This window comes from Phocoena sinus, chromosome 1, assembly GCF_008692025.1.
Source record: "Phocoena sinus isolate mPhoSin1 chromosome 1, mPhoSin1.pri, whole genome shotgun sequence".
Lineage (NCBI taxonomy): Eukaryota > Metazoa > Chordata > Mammalia > Artiodactyla > Phocoenidae > Phocoena > Phocoena sinus.
The window spans coordinates 7,097,535-7,114,045 of record NC_045763.1 but is presented as its reverse complement, the minus strand read 5'-3'; the positions used below and the strand labels follow the sequence as shown (position 1 = coordinate 7,114,045).

The 16,511-nt window shown below is 56.0% G+C and overlaps 1 protein-coding gene across 1 annotated transcript in view; it reads right to left on the bottom strand.

Moving 5' to 3' along the window:
- Positions 1-5,289: 5,289 nt before the first annotated feature.
- H6PD (hexose-6-phosphate dehydrogenase/glucose 1-dehydrogenase) overlaps positions 5,290-16,511 on the bottom strand; it is a 33,321-nt gene continuing 22,099 nt past the window's right edge. The window contains exons 4-5 of the mRNA XM_032630622.1: positions 8,640-8,909; positions 5,290-7,380 (exon numbers count right to left, since the gene is read on the bottom strand). Coding sequence (XP_032486513.1) covers positions 6,017-7,380; positions 8,640-8,909 — 1,634 coding nt within the window. The 3' untranslated portion in view covers positions 5,290-6,016. The remainder of the gene's footprint in view (positions 7,381-8,639; positions 8,910-16,511) is intronic.

Below are 16,511 nucleotides of genomic sequence, written 5' to 3'. Positions count from 1 at the left end.
GGGGGTGGAGGTGTTCACGTCCACGGTCTCCCAGCACATGAGGGAACAGACAGGCCCTCTGAGAAAAGAGTCTTCCTGTCTCTCTTCTCTCCCGGCAAAAGTTCGTGCTGTGCTGGCTTTCCCAGCTCGGGACAGCACGCACGGACACGACCCAGATTGCAACATGCCCTGATTTCAGTGCCCACACGCCCACCCCCCGCCCTAATCTAGGTCTCATTCTGGCACTCGCTGCTAGGCACGGCGCCAACGTGCTGGAGACGAGGCCCTTCACTCAGCCATGGGCAGCAATGGCTCTTGGACCCAGCAGAGGGCCCATGGTGTCTGTTCTCAGCCCGTTCTCCCACATGAAGGGCCAGGAGGGGCAGAGTGTACAGGCCACATCTCGGAGAAGTGGATGCAACTGGGCCCTGACTACCAGCTCCTCCAGGGTCCTTTCCTCTTATCCTCAAGTCTAGACTTCTGTGGGGGTACAGCTAAAGACCCAAACTGACAAATATATGTAGTTCTGTTTACACTTCCGCTTTCAAAGCTACTCGCCGTTTAAACATACTCCATGCAGCTTTCAGTGAATGAAAACGTGTTTATCCCTTGCCACGCTGGAGGGACAGAAAAGATGCAGAGACTTCCTTTAAAACACCTGAGAGGAAGGTAAGAGTTATAAACAAAGACCACCCTGGGAATCAAGAATAAAAGCAGCGTACTTCATCTAGAGCCCCGCCCTTCCCCTTCTGTGGGTCACACACACACACACAGCACTGGGGACCCGCTTTGCAAACAGATGGGCTCTCCCGAAAGTCGGCTGGAGAGGAAGTTTCATCAAAGGGATCATTCTCCCTGGCTGGCTGTGCTATCAGAAGCACCTCCTCAAATCTCTGGCTACTCCTCTCTGGTGCTGACAACAGCTTCGGTTAAGTCTGCGCCTTGCTTCACAATGAGCCTCGGAATCCTGGGAGTTTCTCACTCCGGCCCCACCTCGGGCTGCTGACGGTGCGAGGCCGGGAGCGCGCGCCCCTAGAAGAGGGTCCCGGGATGTCCTAGAAGACGCATGTCCTCCGGGAACACAGGCTGGCGCGTGTGGCTGGCTTCCTCCGGCGAAGGCTGATCTACACAGGAGGCGGCAGCCTGCTCTAGACCAGGAAGGGTGGGAAGCGGGATTTTCATCTCGTGTGGACACTACCTAGCAAAGGACCACAAAGCACACACTGGCGCCCAACCCGAAACTTCAAGTGACCCACGGAAGGTGGACCTCGGACGGCAGACTGACACCTGGGCCGACACTGGCCAGCCCGCGGGGGCAGAGGGCTGGGTTATTAGAGGATCGAATCCGCGACTGCGACCAAAATGCTCGGGGCCTCCGAGAGCTCTTCGTCCCAGGCTCTGAGCAGCTGCCAAATGTGGATGAGGCGGGAGGAACCGCCCTCCTCCTCACGGAGACCTCCCCGAGCAAAGTGAGCACCTCGAGTGCTCAGCGGCGGCCCTGAGGTCTGCGGTGCCCAGAGCAGCGCCGTGGGGGGGGCCGAGGGCATGGGGCTGCTCTTCCGCTCGGCAGGCACGGCCCCTGGTGGGCCGCGTGGGCCACACGGGCAGCCTCCCGGGGCCTCCCCGCTCCCCGGAGTCTATGTCTGCGCGGCAGGCAGGCGCGGATCACGTGGGCCTGCCACCACGGCCAGCTCCCCCTCGGGTCACCACTGGCCTTTCCCGTGGCCTGCTCATTCTCTGACACGGACACGCTGCCCGGCAACTTCTCTACCAATGGACTGAGGTCCGCAGGGCCCGTCTCCTAAGGATAAAAATAGCGCTGGTAAAGCTGATGCAGAAGCTGCTCCTGCAAGGCTGCATGTATTTCTGCGGAGGGGAAAAAAAAACCTTGTTTCTGAAAACTAACTTGTAGGAAACTGCCCCTTGAGGTTCTGCAGAGGCGTCTCCCTCCCCTTCTCAGTCACACCGTCCCCAGCTCTCTGTTCAAATGGGGAGGAGAAAGCCCCCAGACCGGGGAGACGGAGCCCTGTGTTCCGGAACAGCGGCCCTCCGGGGAGTATTGTGAAACAGAGCCCGCTGGCAGACAGCTTGGGTTGTACTGCTCCGCGGGAGGCCCAGGACTGGGAAGAAAGCACTGTCCGCAGAGGAACGAGAAGCCGGGCAGGTCAACAGGACTGTTCAAACTTGTGGTTAACAGAAAACTTTGCTCCCGGGGCAAAATCAGAATCTAGCTTACAGCAACCCGGAAAGTCCCAAATTCTTTCCCTACAGCTAATGGTAGTAACGCCTGCTCTAGAGATGGGGATTTGACCCGGCTTCCGGGAGGAGGGGCCCTGCTGCCTTTCACAGGCCCACACGGCCTCTGACGCGGGATCTGCTCCGAGAGCCTGGGTTCTGGGCACCGCGGCTGCACCGAGCTCCCTGGGGAGGTGGTGGCAGCGCATGTCTAGAACCCTGAAGGTTTGGGGTCCACGTCTGGCTTAGAACAACTGGCCTGTTGTCATTAGACAACTCCAGTTTCAGTTTCAAAATCACTGGTAAATCAGGATTCCTCCACCTCCTCACAGGATCGTTGTAAAGATTAAACGAGGCCACACAGTGCAAAGCGTTTAGTACTGAGCCTGGAACGTATCACCCTTCTGTAAAGCGCACATCATCATCGCTCCCACAAGCCCCAGGGTTCTGGTCACCTTGTCTTCAACACCTACTCCTCCCCTCCCTCGTGACGGAGGAAGCAAGCATCCCACCACAGAGGCTGGCGCAGCATCACCTGGGACTGGTCCGAGGCGTGGAGCTGCAGGAACGGAAAGCCTGGGTACCAGTCCCAGGGCGGTCATGAGCATTCCCTGTGTGAGGTGGGCTCATGTGCTCCCTTCCAAACCCTGGGGCCTCGGCTTATACCACAGGGTGAAGTCAGATTAGAGCAGCACTTTTCAAACTATAGATCAACTCAATTTAGCAAATTACAAGCAGCATTTTTAAAAGTAAAGATTAGAGAAGGTATCCTGAATTCTCAGAGTGAGAATTCCTTTATGAAACTTTTGCCTGAGACGTAGATTCATGCATGAACGTGATCACTCGCTCATGCCGTAAAGTGTGTTTTCTGCTGTGCTTCATGAGCCAAACAGTTTGAAAACCACCTTCGCGGGGCAAGGGAGGGAAAGGGGAAAGGGAGCAGGTGGAAGCAGGAATACGACAGTGTCTCCCAGTGGATCTTCCTGGTGTGACTTTAAGACAGCACTTGATTCCGGAAAGGAAACCTGCCCCTGCCCCTAGAGGCGCTCTCCACAGTTGAAAGTACATTTTGAGGCAAGGCGCTCCTCTGAAAATAGGACGTGCCAGGCTCAGGCTCGCAGTGACTCACTATTATTCAGAAATGGTCTTGCAGTAACACTCAGGTATGTGGAGGTCCCCTTCTTTCTCGCAGAGGAAGTTCCTAAAGAACGACGGCGGGGGCGGGGGCGGGGGGCGTGGGGAGTGGGGGTGGGGTCGTTGCTCAGAGCTAAGCGGCCCGGGAAGCGCAGGAACCTGCGCGGAGGGGAAACGCCCCCGCGCTCCAGACAGCAGGGATGGTGCGAGGGCGCCCCCACGTGGCCAGAGGCGGCACTCGGGCGACAACCATGTGTCCGCTCCTGCAGGGCCGGCCCACCGGGTGCATCAAAGCTAAAGTCCGGGAAGATCCCACATGCCGCGGAGCGGCTGGGCCCGTGAGCCATGGCCGCTGAGCCTGCGCGTCCAGAGCCTGTGCTCCACAACGGGAGAGGCCACAACAGTGAGAGGCCCGCGTACCGCAAAAAAAAAAAATGTTGACTCTTCAGAAAGGGAGGAGACTTCCTGTGCTCTTTTTGGCCAAGGTGAGCTCTCTTGGCCTAAAGAGAGATGTCCTGTCTGGACCGGGTCGTTGGAGACCAGGGGAAGCCAAATATCAACAGGTGCAGGGCACCCTGCCAGCGCCCACCTCACAGGCACACATCTCAAATCACAGCAAGAACTCTTAAATTCTTGAAGAAGTGTAAATTGCCTTGAAGAAAGTGTAAACAATCAAATGTAGAGAAACAGATTTCATGATGCTCCTCCCCACCCAGGAAAGCCCTTGTCGTGACCTTGACACTTTGTATCTGCCTGATCAGATGTATCTGCCTGATACAAAATGTGACTATAAGATGGGGAAACAGTTACACCGAGACACCTGCCTTATCCTTTATTGACATATCTTGGGGACATGGCTATGTGGGAAATTGAAATAAAAATTAAATGTGTCCTGAGAGGGCTTCCCTGGTGCTGCAGTGGTTGAGAATCCACCTGCCAATGCAGGGGACACGGGTTCGAGCCCTGGTCCAGGAAGATCCCACATGCCGCGGAGCAACGAAGCCCGTGTGCCACAACTACTGAGCCTGCGCTCTAGAGCCTGTGAGCCACAACTACTGAGCCCACGTGCTGCAACTACTGAGCCCACGTGCTGCAACTACTGAAGCCCGTGCGCCTAGAGCCCCTGCTCCGCAACAAGAGAAGCCAGTGCACCACAACGAAGAGTAGTCCCCATTCGCCCCAACTAGAGAAAGCCCGAGCAGCAATGAAGACCCAACGCAGCCAAAAAAAAAAAAAAAAAGAAGTGTCCTGAGAAGCTTGATTTTTAGAAAAGAATTTTGGAGACACCCGTCTTGGGGGTTTCAGAAAATCAGGTATTACTGACCCATGGCTTCTCAGGAGCGGACTACCCACCTGCTCTTAACGAGAAGCTTGTTGGTGTCCCCCAGATCTTCAGCAACGCGTTAGTGGTGAGGTGAGCGCTGGCAGGAGGGACCGGCAGACAGGAGGCCGATGCCGCCATGAGGTAGTATGAGAAGGGCAGGCGGCAGCCGCCCTCGGCGCTGACCATCAGTCGAGTCCCTGAGACGGACGTGGGCAGCCAGTGCTGACATGAGCTGGAGGGCCCCACCAGGGAGGCCTGGCTCAGCCTGGCCAGATCAGAGCACCTGGATGGTCGCGATCACCTGATGTCACATCTTTCCCCCCAAATGAGATGTCACCGTCAGAGAAAGATTTAACTGGATCTTCCCAGGTAAAACAAGAGGGGACACCGAGAGTGGAAACACTCACTGGGAAGTCCCCTGAGACACAAAGGACCCTCCTAAACGTGGGATCCCTGGAATGGCCTGATCATCTATCTCCAGTGTGTTTCATGCAGAGTTGGCTGGGGACAGGAACGCAAGCGTGGGGGCAGTGGTCTTCCCTGACAGAGCTGGGGAACCAGAGCCTCCTGCCATCAGAGAAATCCATCTACTGAGAAAAGGAGCTGCAAACCAGTCGCACGATTTCTGGATCCATTTTAACACCTTGTTTGTCACCGTGTTACTGTCATCATTGTCCATAAATGGGGCGTCTGAGGGACAGCAAAGAAACAGAGGGGGTGGGAAGATCTCCATGGTCGGGACTGAAAAGAAAGAGACCGGAGATGCAGAGCAGGTGGAGGTGGCCCCGGAGGAGACAGGACAGCAGGCTGAGTCAGAGGCTCAGGAGGAAGGGGATGGAGCAGAGGTGGGGGTTCCCGGCAGCCTGCTGTGTGGGGGGCACAGGGCCACTGGCGCCTGGGCTCCTGCTCTCTACTGTCCACGTCCTGCTTTTCCACCAGAGCTGGTCGAAGGGTCTCGGCCCGCAGGAAACCCCCCATTAACCTCGGCCCACCACATTCCTGCTCACGCAGGGAGCTTTCAGACCGTCCTATTTTGCGCTGGTTGGTGTTCACATGTTAACTGCTGCCGGTCTTTCCTTAAGGTGGACATTTCTCTCCTGACTTGGATTTGAAGCTTCTCAAGGGCAGAGATTCCATTTCTTCCTTGTTCCGGTGTGTACCCACCACCACTAGGCAGGGACGGTCACGGGGGCTGGGGAAGGCCTTTGTCCTTCGTCTCCGGGAGCCTGACCACGAGGCATCAGATTCCAGAGAGCAGGGCGTGCAGGCTGGGGCAGGACTGAGAGGGCGGAGAGAGGGCGGGTGAAGGAAGGCGCGGGGGTGAGCGAAGGGCAGAGGCAACCGTCACCCCAGAAACGCGTCATAGTCCATGTACCACACCAGCTGCCCAGAGTCAGGCAGGACGCCCGAGATGGGCCACTTCCTGGGCTCGCGGCCCACGCGGCTCACCAGCATGGCGATCTCGCGCTTCATCCGGCCCATGACCAGGACCGCCACCTTGTGGGCGCGGTTGATGACGGGCAGGCTGAGGCTCATGCGCCGGTGCGGGCTGGAGGGGCTCGTAGTCAGCACCACCAGCTGCTTGCCGTCCAGGCCGACGGGCGACTGAGGGAAGAGGGAGGCCGTGTGCCCGTCGGTGCCCATGCCCAGCAGCACCAGGTCGAAGCTGCTGTTGGTCACCAGGGTGGAGATCTCCTCGGCATAGGCCTGGGCGCCCTGGTCCTCCTCGGCGCAGAGCCGCTGGCGCCGGTGCACGGGCATGGGGTGGACGTTGTAGTAGGGGACACGCACGTGCTGCAACAGGTGAGCCTGCAGGCCCTGGAAGTTGGACTCGGGGTCCCAGAGCGGGACGCAGCGCTCGTCCACCAGCCACAGGTGTGTGTGGGCCCAGGGGAAGCCGTAGTGCCCCGTGGCCAGCTGCTGGAACAGGGCCACGGGGCTCGAGCCGCCCGAGAGCGCCAGGTGGAACTTGCCAAAGCGCCTCACAGCCTGCACAGCTGCAGCCTCGATGTCGCCGGCCAGCCTGGCGATCAGCTCCTCCGGCCAGGCCGATATCAGCGGGCTGTCTCGGTACCTGGCCCTGAGAACCTGGAAGTCGCTGGGCATCGGAGTAGAATCCGGCCCCAGCACCAGCTGCTCCAGTGGTGGCTGGGAGAAGGACAAGTGGCTGCCACTGAACTCAAAGTCCAACAGGTGTCCATTCTCTGCTCCTCCTGGGTAGAGGCGTGGGACCTCGTGGGCCAGGCTGTCCAGCAAGGGCGTCCAGAAGACCCAGGAAGCCAGCAAGTTCTCCATGGTGATGAAGGAGTCCTTCCGGCGGTGGAAGATACGAGAGATGAGGATGGAGTAGGCGTCCTGCTCCCTCACAGGGCTGTAGGCATAGTAATCAGACAGAGGGCGGCCAAAGAGGCGAAGCCCAGGCTGGCCCTCCACTTCCTTCCAGCTGGCAGAGGGCAGTGAGGGCCTGAACAGGTTCCTGCTGACCAGCACGGCTGGGCCGCCCAGCTCACCATGGCCAATGTAGAAGATGATCTGCTGAGGAAGGCAGTGGCTCTGGGCCGGGACCCAGCGCTTCTCGCTCTGGGCACAGTACGCCTGGTCCTTGAACAAGATCCGAACGTAGCCCACTCTCTCATCCAAGGCTTTGCCGGACATCAGGATGAAAGGGACACCCTCCCAGCGAAGGTTGTCTATGTGCACGAGGACGCCTGGGGTGACAGGGGACAGTGGAGGTGATGTGCACGAGGACGTCTGGGGTGACGGGGGGCAGTGGAGGTGATGCTCCAGCATAAGAACCAGGTCCTCTCGGCCCACCCGCCTTCCTCTCCTTTCCTTCCTGCCAGCAAGCCTTCCCCTCTCCGAGCCCTCCTCTGGGCACCCCTGGCCTCGCTGGCCTCACCCCCATCTTTCACCTCTTCTGTTACCATCTCTGCCCAGTCGGTGCTTGAAAAGCAGCCTCTGGGGCCACCTCGGACACCCAGCTCCCTGAGGCACCTCTCAGAGTCATCGTCCCCAAGCAAAGGGGAACTGGACTGAGAGGCTCCAACCCAGAGGCTCTGAGAAGAGTCTCAAGGAGGGTGGGCAAGGCAGCAGCGATCCTGACTGAGGGGGGTGTGGGTTCCTAGGGAAACGGACTTCCTTCCTGTTTGCAGAGCACTCAGGACGCGCTGAGGCCGTCACATACAGGGAGAAGGGGAGGGTGGACAGGGCTCTCAGCCACAGGCCAGTGGGGAACTGCCGTGCAGGTGAGGAGACCTGCAGCAGGGACCACGGCGGTAAGAGCCGGACGCCGAGTGCCCTCCAGACTCAAGTTCCCACGCACTGTCTCTGCGTGACCTTGGGCAGGTTTTGGCAACTTGACTGGGCCTCACAGTTCCTCACCTCTAGCGGGGCGTGATGATCACACCTGCCTGATGCGCCTGTACACGTGAGGGTTAAATGAGATAACGTATATAAAGTCCAGCACGTGGTCAGTGCCTGACAAGCAGCTGCTGCTCCGGCTGTGGCGGCTGTTACCCCAGAAAGCTCTGAGCCTGTGGAAGTGTCCAGAGGACGGCCCCGCCGGGCATCTGCCTGACCCGCGTGGTGCCTGCCCGCTGGGGGTGCCCCCGGCTGCAGCAGGCAGGCCTGCAGCCTCTCTGGGGGCTGATGTAAGCTCCACAAGGGCAAAGCGAGGTCTGAGCCCAGACTGGCGAGCCCTGGCAGGATCCGTGGACGTGGACTGAATGGAGACCGCCACTGAGGTGCCCTCCGCCCAGAGGGAGCCAGCAGGTGACCCGCGGCTCTGAGCTGGTGGGAGGTCAGAGAGGCAGGGGTACTTCTTACTCGCCACTGAGCACCCTTGTGAAAACCCCACTTCAAGTCCCTTCCAACCCAACCTGAAGGGCACCCGGGTCGGGAGCAGTGCTTCCGTCTGGGGGATATGGGTGGGGGCGGCCCGCAGCCCGTGCCCAGCCCCGGAGCCCACCTGCAAAGGTCGGCGTCAGGCTGTGGAAGCTGTCTGGCTTCTGCCGCTCTCTGCGCACCTGCCCGCGGTAAGCCTGGTACTGGCCCACGACAGCACTGCCCCTCTGCAGGCCCCGCAGGGCCCGGAAGGCCTGGAGCTTGTGCCCCAGCACCGCCTCCGAGCTGCTGAGGTTGAGGGGCAGCTCCATGGCCACCAGCATGAGGATCTCGGTCAGGTGGTTCTGCAAGACATCGCCGATGACGCCGTACTCCTCGTAGAAGCTGGTGCGACCTGAGTGGGAGGAGGGCGAAGGTCATAAGCAGCTCCCCGACGAGCGCCAGGAGCCCCGCCTGTGCTTCGGGTCCCCAGTGCGGAGAGTGGGCCACAGGGCAGCACAGCGGGAGGAAGGAGCGTGGGCGTCTCTGAGCCACCTCCTTTCAACGAGAACCGTTCCGCCAGGAGGTGTCAGGCCCCTTGGGCGTCTCCGGGCACCTGCCTGGGGAAGGCTCTGGTCCCCGCAGAGGCCAGACTGCATGCGCGGATCCTGGGCCCTGGCCATCAGGTCTGGCCCTGCGTGTTACAGCGAGGGCCTGGGCGGCCTGCTAGCGCACGACCCTGACGAGTTACCTGACTTCTGAGTCTCTGCTCTGCATCCTGCCATCAAATGGGGCTCACTGCCACCCGCTACCAAGCGCACAAGTCGCCAGGCAACAGACAGGTCCTTGCAGGCAGCTTACAATGGGTGGGTGGGAGGGAGGGAGGGAGGAAAGATGGGAGGGAGAAAAGCCAACAAAGACATTACAGACAGAGCTCGTGACAGAGGGGAACGGGCGGGCCCCTCTGAGACCTGAAGAGGCAGCCCTGCAAGAAGCTGGGGAGAACATTCCAGATGGAGGGGAGCTTTGAGAGGAAAAGCCTTGAGGCAGGAACAAGCTCGGCCGCCAGGCGCCCAGAAGGAGGTGAGCGGGAGAGAGCAGGCAGGAGGGCAGGGCTCGGAGCACCTGGGGACGAGGCTGGACTTGTTTCTAAGCTCAGGGGAAGCCACTGGAGGGTCGGAAGCAGCACACAACAAGCTCTTCCGTACATTCACGGACGCCCGCCCGGCCTGCTGCGGGGAGAATGGCTACAGAAAGAGGAGACCGAGGAGGAGCCTGTGCGGTTGCCCAGCGGGAGACGGTGGGGCCTGGGCTAAAGTGGCATCGAAAGGGCAGCTGGACGGAGCGGACGATCCTTTCTGGGGTCAGAACTGACTGGGCCCGCTGACCGATGCGGGCAAGTACGAGCAAGGGAGGGACCAGAGACAACTCCTAGGACTCGGGCCTCAGCACAGACGGGCAGCGGCGGCATCTACTGAGATGAGGAGACTAGGAGAGGGATGGTCTGGTAGAGGGGAAACCAGGAGCTCGTTTTAAGCTTTAGACATACAGGTGGAGACGGCAAGTTGCCTGGTGGACAGTTACTGAGAGGCTAAAAGAGGGTGACACACAGAACACTGATCACAGAGCCCGGCAGTGACAACACTGACGCCTGCTGTGCCTGGGACAGTGCGGAGATGCTAGGCACCCGCCCCCCGGTCACACCCACGAGATCCCGCACGGCGGGTACCACGACTTTCCCCGTCACACCCACGAGATCCTGGAGGGTACCACGACTGTCCCCGTCACACCCACGAGATCCTGCGCGGAGGTTACCATGACTGTCCTGGCTCTACGCGAGAGGAAAGAATCAGAGGCCCAGGGCTAGGACAAGCAGAGTCAGGAGCTGGTTAACCACACACGTTACTCTCCCTCCTCCAGACCTTGGCATGAACTCTGATTATCAGCGTCTCGAATACATACAACGCGGTGGTCTGAAGGCCTAGGGTCCAAACGCACAGCAGCTCAGACGACATGCTCACATTCAGCTGACTTGCCAAGATTTGGGCCAATCACAGCCTTACGTACAGAGAAAGGTGCCATCACAGTAGGAAGAGCAGTCATTTACCCAACGTTCACGGGCGTCACCTGTAAGATGGGACCCGCTCTCCCACCCAGCAACTCCTACTCTCCCTTCGGGTCTCAGCTTCTAGGAGATTTTTACCGACCTCCGGGCGTCCCCTCCTGGGGGTCCTGTCTTTGGCCAGTTCACCTGACTAACTCGGTGCCTGTTTATCTGTCTTCCCTGGAACCCTTGAAGCTCCATCAGAGTAGGACTGCATCTGTCTGCTCCCTGCTGCATCCCGAGCACCAGATGCACTGCTGCAGTCACATCGCGGAACACTGTATGGCCGAGAAAGTGAACACACACACATCGTCAGGAATCCACCTCAAAGGCACAATGCTGAGAGAAAGAAACCTGATTGCTTTGCTAAAAATTAACTATGAAAATATGACATAAAATGACCAGAATAAACAGAATTTCAATCAATGGAAAATACAAGGGGAAATCAGAAATTCCATAGATGGGTTTTATGGATTAGGAACAGCTGGAAATAAAGTCAGTTATTAGAAGACAGATCTGGAGAGATTATGGTGAATGCAGGTTAAAGGGACAGAAAGACTCAACTCTCACACACACACAGTGTGACGGCTCTTCGAAATGAAACGGCACGTTGTTTAGGGAACCGGACACACATAGAAACAATAAAGAGAAGCAAGGGGAAAGTCCACCTGAAACTTGGAACGCAAAGGACAGGGACTGGGGGAGGGACACAAGGTTGGCAGGTACCCTGGCATTCGTCACACATAGTTCTGCGTATCTTCCCTAGATTGTGTAAGCATTCTCTTTTATCTGGTCAATATTTAATTCAAACAAACAAAAAGAAGTGGCTCCCGGTTCAGACCTGCCCGGCCCACCTGCCCTGACCCGGCTCGCCATCTCTCTCAAGCCAGCTGGACGGGGAGCAGGGACCACCTGCCCTGAGTTCAGCCCCACAGGCTGGGCCTGGTGGCGGTGCCAGCGCTGCGGGGCAGGAAGTGAGGCCCACAGCCGGCTTGTGGGAAGGTGCCCTCGTCCTCAGGGGTGGAGTGTGAAGCTGCAGCTCTGGCCGAGGAGGCAGAACCCCAGACGCACAGGACAACCAGCCCAGCGTGCCCGCCGCTGAGAAGCCATGGCTGAGCTCCCAGCCCCGGCGTGGTCTGGTCTCCAAAGTTCGCACACTACCACTGAGAAGACGTCAGGAAAAAGACAGTAATGATAATATTGATAATAACAGATGTATATCAGTCCATTTACCCCACACAGTAACAATAGATAAAGGGTCCCTACTGCTACCCCCATCTTAAAATGTAAGGAAACTGAGGTTCAGAGAAGTCAGGTAACTGGCCCAAGGTCACACCGCTGGTAGAAGGGGGTAAACGTGAGATTTGCACCCAGGCAGCTGGCCCCAGAGCCTGCAGTTCTTCGTGCTGTCACAGCCCCCCTGTAGCCGCCCAGCACTCCCATCTGAACAGCCTCCTGTGTGGAGCCGAGCAGCACGAGCTCCAGCGGCTTTCGGAAGTGGAGCGCGATGGTCAAAGCAGCAAGCCGAGCTGGGCCTTGGAGGGATGGGTCTAGGTAAGAGGTCAGGGACCCCAGCACCTAGCAGGCCAGGAAACGTGTGAGAAGGACGAGGTAGGGCTGTGTCCCTCAGCTGCAGTCAGGCGGGGGGTACCTCACAGGTATGTGGGCCCACGGTGACCAAATCTTGCAACTTTTAGAGAACATGAAAATCTGGATCATTAAGTATAATCTCACTTGCACAAATAATTCAGATTTTTTAAGCCGCTGTGTGTCTCAAAGAAATATATGTGTGGGCTGCCTCTGCCCCTGGACCATGTCCTAGCTGGGGTGAGGAGCATGGGCCGCAGATCAGAGGCCCCGACACGCAGGTCAGACAGTGAGGGTGAGCCTGGTCTGGCAGAAGCGGCCAGGTTGTGATTCGGAATAGCAGAGACCGAGAACAGATGGAAAGGGCTTTGGAAACTAGACGGAGGGGTTTGAGGAGCTATTAAAAGTTCATGACCTCACCAGTTAAACAGAGTTACTGTATGATCCAGCAATTCCACTCCTCGGTGCATACCCAAGAGAAGTGAAAACATATGTCCACGTAAAAGCTTGTACATGAATGTTCAGAGCAGCGTTATTCACAATAGCCAAGGGCTTCCCTGGTGGCGCAGTGGTTAACAATCCGCCTGCCAATGCAGGGGACACGGGTTGGAGCCCCGGTCCGGGAAGATCCCACATGCCACAGAGCAACTAAGCCCACGCGCCACAACTACTGAGCCTGCGCTCTAGAGCCCATGAGCCACAACTACTGAAGCCCGCATGCCTAGAGCCCGTGCTCTGCAACAAGACAAGTCACTGCAATGAGAAGCCCGCTCACCGCAACGAAAAAGTAGCCCCCGCTCGCCGCAACTAGAGAAAGCCCGCGCGCAGCAACGAAGACCCAACGCAGCCAAAAATAAATAAATAAATAAAAATAAAGTTCCCTTCACAATAGCCAAAAAGTAGAAACAACCCAAATGTCCACCAATTGATAAACGGATAAAATGTGGTACATCCATCCACACGACAATGTTATTCAGCAAGAAAAAGAAATGAAGCACTGACACAGAGAACCTTGAAAACATTACGCTTAGTGAGAGAAGCCAGACACAGAAAGTCACATATTGTATATTCTATTTACATGAAATGTCCAGAATAGGCAAATCCATAGAGACAGAGAGTAAGTTAACAGTTGCCAGGGGCTGGGGGCAGGGGGAAATCAGAGGTACGGAGCTTCTTTTGCGGGGTGATGAAAATGCTCTAAAATTGATCGTGGTGACGGGTGCACAGCTCTGTGAATACACCGAAACCCACTGAATTGTAAACTTTAAATAAGTGAACTGTATGATATGTGGGTTGTATATCAATAAAACTTTTTCTAAAACGGTGTGAAGAGTAGGGAAGTGGACCCCTGAAGGAGGCGCTGTGGGAAGATTAAGCCATCTCTGATTGGCAAGATGAACAGAGAGGGGACTGGTGGAAACGAAATCAACGGGGCAGCTTTTGCTGCAATCAAAGGAAGTAACAGGGGCCAGAGCAAACAGTGAAACACAGAGACGTTATTCAGTGCGTGAGTGAAGACCGCACGGTCGTGGGCTGGATCCATGAAAGGCAGTGCAAGGGTTGTGATCTGGAGTCTCTGGAACCAGGCTGCTCGGGTTCAAGGACCCACTCTGCCACCTTTCAGCCCTGTGACCCCGGGCGAGTGGCTCTACGTCACATTTAAAAGAGGACTGGTCACGGTACCTGCCTTGTAGGGCTGCTGTGAGGATTAATGGGGCTTGGAACAGTGCCTGGCACGCAGGGAACACTAATGAACATTGGCCAACGTTATTACTACAGGGGCTGTGAGAGAAAGGCTACCAGCTGGGCAACTCAGAGAACCGTCACCATTTGAAAATAAAGAAGTTAGAAAAAGCAGACGGTATCTCATGAGCAAAATGCAATGATGGTTTAAGTTCTAAATCTGCTGGGTCTGACGTGGTGATACACACCCAGTGAAAATATCTAAAGGGCAGCTGGAGGTATGATACTAGGGCTTGGGAAGGCAATGAATGCTGGAGATAGACTAAATCTCATCACATCAAAGATGCCAATGACGGTGAAAGCATCATTATTTTGTCACCACTAAGAAACAGGCTGCCAATTCAACGATATCACCCCATCAACAGTAAACCCAGCTTTAGAGAGGTTCAAATATGTAAAAATGTGTGTCTTAGAATCAATGAAATACAGGAGATTAAAGAGTGTAAAGAGGATAATTAAAGCTTTGAGAACAGATGAATTCTTTATGGAGAGAATACAGCAGAGTCTTAAAAAGCCCTGTTATCTGCTTACTAGTCATTAGTTCAGCAAATCCCTAAATGGCCCCCTTCCTATTTTTATCCTCTCTCACTCCTGGGGAGAACGCATTCATAGGTTTATTACCCGCTGTGTAAAAGAGAGCTTCCTTCATTCCTTAATCTCAAGCTTTGGGATGGGGTGGAGGTGCGCCTGTGTTTAGCACGGCCCATACATTTGCGGACTTTGATCCTTTCCTGCTTAGCTGTACTTCCAGTTAACGTGGAGTGATGAGGCCCAGGGCTGGCACCTCATGGCGGAGGGGACAGGCAGGGAGAGGAAAGTAGGGGCTGGTCCTCCTGACGGCACCCAACAATGTGATTTCTTCTGGTTACCACCAGTTACTGTGGACTGATTTTTCCTGAAAATGATCCACAATGACTCCTAGCATCCTTCCTAGGTTGAAAGCTGAGGGGTAAAAACCCATCAACACGTGAACAAGGACAGAATAAAGCATGACCAGGTGGGACGACAGGAACAAAGACCCCTATGAACTTGGCTCCCAAACTGTTGAAACCCAGAGCTCGTCCAAGTCACAGGATCACAAGCACAGGAGACCCGTCACTTTGCCCCTTGGTCGTGCTGCCCTCTGAAACCTCACGGGGCGGCACCCCACGTGAGGCAGAAGCAGCTGTGTCCCACATGCCTGAGAAGAGCTGCTGCAAACCTACCAAACCGGCAGGAACAGGGGAGACAGGGGCACCCGATGCGGGCAAAGCTGTAGGAATACCACTAGTGATGGACGCTGCTGTTGAGAATTTTCTGGAAAACAGTCCGATAAGATGTAATAACCGCCATGAAGTCGTTTTCACCCTTCTGGCCTAGTCGTTCCACTTCAGAAGTATATACTTTAAGAAGAAATACTTCTTAGAACACTCATAAATGTTCTAGAATTAGATAATGGCTGCGTGACTGTGTGAATATATTAAAAACTACTGAATTGTACGCTTTAGAAAAGGGTAAATTTTACGGTGTGTCAATCGTATCTTAAATTTTTTTAAGCGTGCAAAGTACTATTTAAAATAGCAAAAAGTGGAAACTGAGATGCCTAGTAATAGAATAATTCATATTCTGTGATATAAACAGAATTGAACAGAAACACAGAGCTACTGAAAGGTATATATTGCACAAATTGTCAATACATGGAAATTTAAATACATATGTAAGTGAGAGAGAGAGATAATATTACGTGAAAAATGGACATAAGAGGGCTTCCCTGGTGGCACAGTGGTTGAGAGTCCGCCTGCCAATGTAGGGGACACGGGTTCGTGCCCCGGTCCAGGAAGATCCCACATGCCGCGGAGCGGCTGGGCCCGTGAGCCGTGGCCGCTGAGCCTGCACGTCCGGAGCCTGTGCTCCGCGACAGGAGAGGCCACAACAGTGAGAGGCCCGCGTACCGCAAAAAAAAAAAAAAAAAAAAAAAAATGGGCATAAGAGAGAATTGCAGATCCATTACGGGTCTTTATATAACACAACACAAGTCACCTACAAGCCACGTGGAGCCCAGAGAGACGGAGAACACTGCTGCTTCCCCTCCCTGCCAACCTGGGAGGAGAAGAGCATGTCCTTTTGTAGTCTTTCCATGCACATTATCTGCTTTCATCCTTAAAGCAATCCCGAGAGAGGTAACAGGCGTTACCATCATTACGCAGAGACTGTGCTCAAGATGCAGCCTTCAGAGCTGGGACCGGAAACCCCCTCCTCGTTGCCTCCACACTGTGGGAGATCCGGATCTTCCCAGCAAAACACAAAAAAACTAAAAGCCAGCTGCCATCTCTACCAGTAGCTTCTGGGACGGCTAAAAATAAAAAGGTGGAGGGCCAAGGAGAGTGAGGGTCCACGGGCTGGAGGCCCGGCAGCTGCCCTGGGCTCACCTTGCAGACAGCCCTACAGACGGCTGGTAGGGGAGCTGAGCGACCTCTCAGCCCCTCCTCACACACCAGGCTGGGAGGCAAGACAGCTGGTGCGTACCTGGGAGGGTGCTGGCTGCCTTGGTCCCTCAGTGAGGGGTACGGAATGATCATTCCAACCCTCAGAGGTCAACGTGCA